Here is a 9,510-nt window from a genome sequence, read left to right as displayed (position 1 = left end):
TACATTGTAAAAATCCGTCCGGTATCCATTTGGAGTTTAGAATAGTAAATAAAAATGTAAATGGTAATTCAACATATTTATTACATAAGTACAAACAATTAGGTACTAAGTATCACAATCACAATGTTCAATCTAAAATTAACAATATCTATAAATAAATTCATCGAATCAAATAACACTAGCATTCTCTTAAAATACATGTAAATTACCAAAAAATTTATGTAGGTACCGAAGGGGCAATTTTACTTTTCTGAGTAACTAACTTAATTATATTTTGTTCTGTAAAATCAGTTGTGTCAGGTGAGATGAGATAATATTTTTTTTCTCTAAGCACAACTCTTACCGCGGGTGCACTTGCCCTGCCGAACTGGCAACAGAACAACAGAAGGTGTATCCATCTGTTCCAGGCGGGGACAAATGGGAATACACCCAACGGAAGTGCCCGTAATCCTTACAGTTGTGTTTTTAGATTAGTATGTTTTATACCCGTTAGAGCAATTTTTTCCCACTGACTTTCATTTTTAATACACAGTAATGTAAAGTTGCCCCAATCCGTACCTAGTAAGTACTCTCAACTCACTCAAGTATGAAACTAGCTACATGGTCTTCAGTCACCTCATTCGACAGACAAAATCCTTCCTCCCTGGATATTGACATCATGGTAAATATTTTTACAAAATTTCATGTATTTTAGTCATAGCTATACCCGACCGTTTGATGTTTTTCGTTTTTTATTTATTATTATAAAAGTTAGGAGCGAAAAACAAGTTTCATACGAAGTTTTAAATGCTAACTTATAATAATAAAAAAATCCAAAGAAATGAAACGGCCCGACCTATAGCTATGATTAAATTAATCAAATTGTTTTAAAATACGTTGAATAATGTTAATATCCAGAGAGGAAAATGAGGACTTCGTTTGTATGAAAAAGCTATTTCGGGGCGGTCGTTCCCTTTCGTCTTAAATATAATAATCCTGGTCACGGCACCAAATTGTAACTGCTCTCTAGTAATTGACAATACTTTAGACTTTCACATTATAGCCGCCAGCTAAAGTATATGGGTCTCAAATAAGAGCATTAACGCCATTTACTTTAGCTGTCAAAACTGCAGCTACAATATGTTGTACCGCTTTACGCGTTAGTGTCCTCTTGGCCAGTACTTAATATAACTTTGTTCTAACCAATAGTCGATTAATTAAAAAAGACCAAGTATGGGATGACTAAAACAGTAATAGTATATTTTTATAAACATCAGCATTGAAAAAGCACCATTTGAATTTTTGACCGGCAGAACTTATCACTAACACAGCCGAGATATGCTTGTAGAACAGATACGAGGACGGTCAAAACATAAAGCAAAAGGGACATTCGTTTTAACTTTTAATAGCGACGGTGTAAATACCATCGAAAATGAGATTTTAGCCAATACGCAAGTGAGAAATAAATAAAAAGAACTACAATTTAAAAAGATAGATTATATGTGGCTGTAATTGTATTTCTCTGTTCTCTTATACATAATTTCTACTGTATTTTATTGTCTATGGCACAGGCTTTACCTCGATGTATAAAACATGTTATGTCAAAAAGTGTCCCTTCTGCTCTAACTAATAAAAAATAAGTGTAGAAGAGGAAACTCATTTCTAAAATTAAACAATCTATTAAGGACTCGAATACTAGTCTTATTTTATTTACTAGAAATTAGCTTCTTTTGTTATAATGAGATGATAAATGGTTTGGAAGTTGAAACTGGTTTACCAAATGTCAACTAAGTTGAGAATAGTATCTAAAATCACACTTATTTTATAATTTGATTATAATAAATATTGCTCGTTAAACTTTAAACCTAAATTTACTTACAGCCGGACGGAGCTACTTATCAATAATTTAAATACAAAACTACACTTTTAGCACAAATATATCGCGATTTTTTTTATCAAATGAATATAGTTTAAGCTCACAGACTCCGTTGGTTGGGCCATCTTGAGAGAATGGATGAGGATCGGAACGTGAAAAGAGCATATCTGGGCCGCCCAGCAAGAAGACGTCCTATTGGACGCCCCAGGTATCGCTGGTGCGACAGGGTGGAGGCGGATCTGCGCGAGCTTCGAGTCACCAATTGGCGAGAGGTCGCACAGGATCGAGAAAAGTGGCGCTGTCTTGTGTCGGAGGCCAAGTCTCATTTTTGGTCGCTGGGCCAACGGAGTAAGTAAGTAAGAATATAGTTTATATGTAACTCTTTCCGGTCAAACCTATTTGTATTTAAGCTAACAAAATACTATCAAAATCAAAATAATTTTCTTATTTTATTTTACTGTCCAGGAATTGTATCACTTATTTTTGCATTACAATACAATTAAAACATGATTCTAGACAAGAACTATCTGTATTTTCTATATGTTAGATATTCCAGTATATTTCATAACTTACTGGTATAAAAATATATCAAATTTTCATTTTTTATTTATGACAAAAATAAAAAATTATCAATCGGCACCAATTACATTTCGACCGAATATAATTTTACCTACTCGTAATTCAAGAATTTAACCATTCCTGTACTCGTCAGTTTATTTAAATTCATGGTTCTCTCAACAAAGCATGTAGCTTACAGATATTGAGGCACTTAGAAGACAAAGAAGTTTATTGACACAAAATTCGAGTCCAGCTAGACCCTAGAAACTGGCAAACTTTTGAGGAGGATTGGCTTTTCTATAAATTGGTAATAGGAGTATCTGAAGAGCGCAAACCTTAATCTCTAGTTTTAGTTATATTCAGTAACTGTAATAATAGAAATCTCCAGGACGATTGCTTTTTCATTCTAAAGAACAAAACAAAGATATTGGTCCAGTTACTATCACAAATAAAACAGGAACAAAGTCCCGAATTTAACACTACCTCTACTCGTGTTAGTAAGGTCACCCATTAATTGTGACAGGAACTGTGTCGTCCCCCCTCTTAGCTTCGAGTACTTTGTAGTAGACCACGGCGTCGTGGACCGTGGGGAAGGTGTCGATACGGAGCTGGTTGGTGGTCTCCAGGTCGTTGTAGCGGTTGATCATTTCTAACATTGGACCTGGATAACATAGATTTGTGAGGAAACATTTGAATGAGCGTGGTACAGCGTGGTGCGGGGTCTTTTTGGCAAAATAATACTAGTAAATTACATTACTTAAATTAAATTATAACGCACCCTTGATTTTCTTTACCGGATATGTATGGAGCAACCGGGTAATATAACAAGAAAGTTCGTACTTATCCGGAAATTTTAATCTGGTTTGGGATTCGCTCTTACCACCCGGTGCCCAGCTTTTAGTGCGTTGCGAAGCATACATAAATCAGGATTAAATGTAAAAAAACCGGCCAAGTGCGAGTCGGACTCGCGCACCGAGGGTTCCGTACTTTTTAGTATTTGTTGTTATAGCGGCAACAGAAATACATCATCTGTGAAAATTTCAACTGTTTAGCTATCACGGTTCATGAGATACAGCCTGGTGACAGACAGACGGACAGCGGAGTCTTAGTTATAGGGTCCTGTTTTTACTCTTTGGGTACGGAACCTTAAAAACAATGTTAAAAACTTACCATTGGCTCCCGCTAGCAGCACCATAATGTTACTGGCCTCCAACTCTTTCGACACTACTACTAGCGTCTTGACTCCCGGTGCGTCCACGTACGAAAGCGCAGATGCGTCTATTATCACGCAGTGGACCTGAGGACAAATCAGAAGGTTATTGCGAGATTACCACCTTTCACAGTAGGTGGCTTCTGTTTTTCTTAAACCTGGTAATATTTAGAGCAGGCATGCTTCACTCAAGAGCAATGTGTTTGAGCAGACTTCAAAATGTCCGATTTGGACAATTATTTTTCTATTTATACTTCACAGTTAGTCTGAATAGTCCAATTGACATCATTTCATGGTCTGATTCTCATCAGGGGTCCTTTGTAACCTGAGTGACGGAAGGAACTCTCCAAATATTATAAGCTCACCTACTTAGGTATTATTATACTCGCTACTCGTGAATTTGCTCTTGTAAAGGTTGGTAAAATGGAACTTATGGTGATGACCAAAAAATTATGGCATGTAATGTGTTGTGTGTTATGGATCAAAATGATTCGAAGTAAATAAATAATTGAATTGAACTGTTACTGTTTTATGAAGTGGACGTCAAAAAGGTGTTTAAATTTTTCGCCATATTACAAGAGTAAGGTGCAAAAGTGTAAACATATCTTTGACGTCGACTGACCCACATCAATCAGAGCCCACAGTCATAAATAATCTGGGATTTACCCTACCTTCTTCCCAATAGTGGGGTCCCATACATAGCTCTCGCTCTTGCTCAAGGTCCCATTGTTGCTGTCATGGTCCTCTGGTACGAGTTCGATAGGCTTCATATAGCCAACTTTGCGGAAGAGTGTTTCCCGGAAAAGGTTCTTGGTGGCGAAGTTGAGGCCCCCGCAGTAGTGGAATATCTTGATTCCGGGGAACTCTTCGGCCTGGAAGATGGAAAGTGTTGTTATTTGGGAAGTTGTTGTTTTTAACATTATACCCCGTTTTTCTAACATTAGAATTTTTCTAACCTCAAAAGTAATGATAATTAATTTATTCTTCTGAAATGTTAGGGTTCCTGTGATATCTAATATTGCGGTACAACTATGTAAACGACGCTGTAAATCAGTACATAGTTACTCAGATTTAATTTTAAAGGTAAAAAATTACCATTTTTGAGGTTATAAAATTTCCTGAAAATAAAAATGGATTATAGGAAATACCTACATTAAATAACTTCCTGAGTTTCAGTAGCAATTATTTTTTTTATGAAATAGGAGGCAAACGAGCAGACGGATCACCTGATGCTAAGCGATTACCGCCGCCCATGGACACCCGCAACACCGAATTTGAAACTTATTATAAAATAAAAGTAAAATAAAATTTGGATTGTTGTTTGTATAGTTGATTGAACACAGAGCTTAATGAGGGTGACGTAAAAAAATCTTTGGTAAAAAAATGTGTTGTATAGGGTAAATTAAATATAAACTTATTGCAATGAAATTCAATATCTGCCAAAAGTATCAATCGATTTATTTATTATTATCTTAGATTCGGATCACGCTATGTTTTCATGCCAAGTTTTTAAGTATTCTGGCAAATAAAACAATAGGGAATATTACGTGAAACTCTGCGTAGGGGGCAGCACAATCTGAGGGTCTATCGCGAAACAAGAAAATCGAAATTTCGTTATCTAACATCTTTGTCACTCTTGCATATTCGAGCGGTAAAGAGGCAGATAGCGAAAATGGGGCTCACGTTTCCCTGTAGGTCCTCTGTAAATAAACCTATGGATGGTATAGAAAGGATCGCAATCTCTTATGGCAGAATTGTTACAAAACTGACCGCGTTTAGCTTTAAATAATAGTTCCTAATCTCTCCGGTGGCGCTAGTTAGGCTCTGGGACATGAGTATAACATGAACCATATAAGGCAACAAATAAACCGACCAAATTACGTAGGTTGTTTTTGGTAGTATTTCGGTGTATGGTGGCGCCGCCTAATTACTGTTTTTTGATGGACACTTTTCATACATAGAGATTTGGCTCCTTTATACAGTCTCCATGAATAAACCGCTTTGATGCATCAATGTCATATTTTATTATCTCTGAAAACTTGTCAAAAAACTGTTAAAAGGTACAGTATGTATAAGTTACTCTATGGTTTACTAAAAGGGCTTGTGCTGCACTCTGGTGGCAGAACATTGCAGTAATATCCCCTATTCTGATTCAAGTGTTATGTCAAGTATGGAGCTTATTATAGGGATATTGTATGCATTCTTACTGCCAAGTTTGTGCAAAGTTAGCGTGGTTATAGTCTAAGTCATAGGTATTTCATTAGCAACGGAAACTTTCAAACAATTATAAGTTATTATCTATAGTCAATCAATCTTGTCAAAGTCAGAAGATGTCAAAATAAAATAAACAAACCAACATAAATTAACCATTTATCCCATCTCACAAAAATATCACAGAATTACAGATAAATATCATCAAGAAAAAACCCAAACTCAAACATAATCAACATGTCTACATATTCAGAGAATTCAATATTATAACCTACTTATTCCTCTAACTACTTACACTAGTATAAAATAATAAATATAATAATATTATCTTCATCTAATACACGAAGAATAATAAGAACAGTATCCTGTAACCATTCGCCATGCGTCTACTCCCATATAAAAAGTACCCGTACTCCTTAGACTATGAAGTCAGTGTATTGGATATGTATAGATGGCTCGTCTGCCTAGCTATATATTGGCTGGTTATGTATGTGGTTGGATTCTTTCTGGGCATGGTCAGAAGAGAGGAGGAATTGGACATGGCTAGTAGGGGAATGTTGGGTAATGATAAATGATGGTAATTAGAATTTGTGTTTTATTTTGTATCAAACGCCCCCATTTCAAGAGGTAAGTGTAATCTTTCCACTATTGACATCATCGGGTATAGAATACCTACATTTCTTTTGGTGAAAACTAGCAAATATGTATAGACTCCGAATTATAGTGTATAATGTCGGCGGCCGAGCGTTTGTTCCTCTGTAATGTTTTGACGGTAGTATTAAACCAATAGATAGGTAGGATAGGTTCGTTAGGTTGCTTTAGATCCCCGAAAGGCAAGCTGTCCAGAAATAGGAGCCCCGCTAAGCGGCGCTCCGTCGACTCAGGGGACGAGGATCCCAGAAGGGCATGCAAGCTGTCCAGAAATAGGGGTCGACTCCGGAAACGAGGCAATGATTTTTCACGATTCACGATATGCCTAGGAATTTCATTATCTGCCTGATTTTACGATAAGACGCCGACATAATTTTACAAAGACTAACGATCTACACACAAAAGCTTTTTCTCTAGTAGGTGAAGTAGTAAGACGTGTCATAGTTGTATGATATTGTAAATTACGAGACTGATGAGTTGTGCAAGGTACTGCTGCACGTTTGCTGTTTTGCCATCCTTAGGTACCTTCCTTTTTTGGATTTTGTACTTATTCTTATGTTTTTTGCGTCCCGAGTGTTAATCCTGGCGGTTAGTCCTTGATCACGTCGATACGGACCGACCGTCACGTAGCTTTGATGAAATTTTATCCAAACCAACGCAAGGATATTACGACCGGCAGTATACCACCTCGTCCTTGTTATTGTTTTTGTCCACTTCATACTATATACAATTTCTTTCACTTCTAAGTAGGACCTTAAATACCTTGATCTCAGATCATTGTTAAAATAATATATGTACCAAAAAATCTACTTACGGCTCGGTACCGCTTGATATCCAGGTAAAGGTCTGTCTCCAGCACTCGTCCCAGCAGGCAGGTATACGGTTTCTGAGACCGAATGAACAGCGCTCCCACACTTGCTAACAGACCTGCTACTAACCTAAAATATAAGACAAAAATATTATTTTCTTATAATAACTAACTTTACAATTGTAAAACCAGAAGAACCTTTGTCTTAGGTATCAACACTAAAATAAGTATGAATGTTGTGAACTCTGATTTAAATTTTGAGTCAACTTCGAGATCATTTTAGAATTTTGAGAGATTTTTTTAGAAATATTTTTAACATAAAAACATTACTCAGATGTGTAATGACCTAATGACTTCGTGCCTGAACTACATACATTTAATTTAAATTGAAAGTTTACCCATAATCGATGTTGACGAGAGTAGTGATGAGGAAGGTTATAAGCCAGACGGCTGCGTCCAATTTACTCAGATAGCAGAACCTGAAATTAAAATATTAATAGTTTTATAAACCAGGCTAAGAAGGATAAAAGATCAGCAGAATAATTAGAAGGTTGTGGTTGAATATTTATGTAAAACAAATATTGAACCATGCAAGTGGTTGGGAAAGCCGAACTTAATGTCAAATTCTCCAGTCAAACATAGGCTTAAAAAATAACGCTACGTACAAATATCCTGGTCACGGCACCAAATTGAAACTGTCGCCTGATTAGTAATCAAGGTGTTCTGCTATACATTTATCCTCTAGAAATTCATATAGATAAACAAAACAGTTGTAACAGGGATTAAATCTAGTGCTGTAAGTACCAACTGAGAGCCGGGGCAATGGGGGCTGTGCTCACTGGGGGCCCTATTTATGGTCGAATTGAATGGCAGCCAGCGGCATTTTGCCAATTTGCCATCCCATATAGTTACGCTACTTATTATATCCTTAAAATATCAGGCCTCAGATATTACTACGTACCTTTTAAGGTCCAAAACTTGCAATAACATTCCCTTTAGAGACACCACAATAATCGAGGCGAGCACGCAGCGGGGCAGGTCCTCAAAGAACGGTCCCAAGAAGAGCAGGACGCACAATATCAGCGTCGCGCTCACTACTTGCGTCAGATTGGTTTTGGCACCTGCCTAGAATAAAGATCATGGAGACTATATAAAGGAGCCAAATCTCTATGCATGAAAAGTGTCCAACAAAAAACAGTAATTAGGCGGCGCCACCATACACCGAAATACTACCAAAAACAACCTACGTAATTTGGTCGGGTTATTAGTTGCCTTATATGGTTCATGTTATACTCATGTCCCAGAGCCTAACTAGCGCCACCGGAGAGATTAGGAACTATCAGAGGCGTATTTAAAAATTTGGCGCCCCGGGCCATTGGGTCCCTGCCGCCCCCCATGACCCATGAAGCACCCATGAAGTAAACACAAAAGCATAATTTTCTCTTAGTGCCTTTCCGCAGAGCTTGGAATCGAACCTATAGCCAATTGTGAGCGAGGCCGACGGCCGAGCTCTGCATAAGGGTGGAGGCCTGGAGCGTCCGATTGCGGTGTGCTGCACTGTGAGGCTGAAGGCCGAACTGCAGAAAAACAGAGCTTAAAGCATGTCTAAGGGAGGCTGAAGGCTACGAATATGATTAAAGTTTTCTGCGGGCCCAAGAGACTTAAAGGGCGAGCTTCAGTGGAGCTGAGCTGGGACAAAAACCTACGTCCAAGTAGACGAGCTCTACATATTGCTAAAGTCCCGGATCCTGTAATTGTGGCGCTCTTCCGTGCAAAGCCAAAGGTCGATGTGGGAAAAAATCAATGTTGGGATTGGAACAATGACCAAGTTAAAGTGACACGTGACACCAAAGGCCGAGCTACGTAAGGCCGAAGACCGAGCTGGAGGAGGGGAGAGTTTGGAATTGGCTTGCAGCTTGGAACCAATGTGATCTCGGCTCTCCTGCTACTCGACCTTTGGCGTTCGCTCAAATTAAAGCGGAGGACCGACTTGCTGGAAATGCTGGAATGCTTCGGTTCTTCTGGAAGGCGCGACTTTTAAGCTTTTCAGGGCTCGCAACCTGACCTGTTAGTCCGCCATTCTTTTTATGACGAAGCGTCATTGAAGGTCTCCGTTTTAACTCGGGCATTTTGCTTTCGTATGTCCAGGTGTTTTCCTCTACAGGGCGCAAATCTTTACCGATTCTCGTGAAATTTTGTGACCACATTCTATGATAA

The 9,510-nt window shown here is 38.1% G+C and overlaps 1 protein-coding gene across 4 annotated transcripts in view; it reads right to left on the bottom strand.

Moving 5' to 3' along the window:
• Window positions 1–47: 47 nt before the first annotated feature.
• Window positions 48–9,510, bottom strand: part of LOC134749910 (prestin) — a 52,973-nt gene continuing 43,510 nt past the window's right edge. For all 4 annotated transcript variants that reach the window (XM_063684921.1, XM_063684920.1, XM_063684919.1 and 1 more), the window contains 6 exons: window positions 8,255–8,418; window positions 7,692–7,772; window positions 7,300–7,423; window positions 4,295–4,495; window positions 3,584–3,710; window positions 48–3,074 (listed from right to left, as the gene is read on the bottom strand). In XM_063684921.1, coding sequence (XP_063540991.1) covers window positions 2,917–3,074; window positions 3,584–3,710; window positions 4,295–4,495; window positions 7,300–7,423; window positions 7,692–7,772; window positions 8,255–8,418 — 855 coding nt within the window. In that variant the 3' untranslated portion in view covers window positions 48–2,916. The remainder of the gene's footprint in view (window positions 3,075–3,583; window positions 3,711–4,294; window positions 4,496–7,299; window positions 7,424–7,691; window positions 7,773–8,254; window positions 8,419–9,510) is intronic.

This window comes from Cydia strobilella, chromosome 19, assembly GCF_947568885.1.
Source record: "Cydia strobilella chromosome 19, ilCydStro3.1, whole genome shotgun sequence".
Lineage (NCBI taxonomy): Eukaryota > Metazoa > Arthropoda > Insecta > Lepidoptera > Tortricidae > Cydia > Cydia strobilella.
The sequence above is the reverse complement of the archived record's forward strand: the minus strand, read 5'-3'. Positions and strand labels throughout refer to the sequence as shown.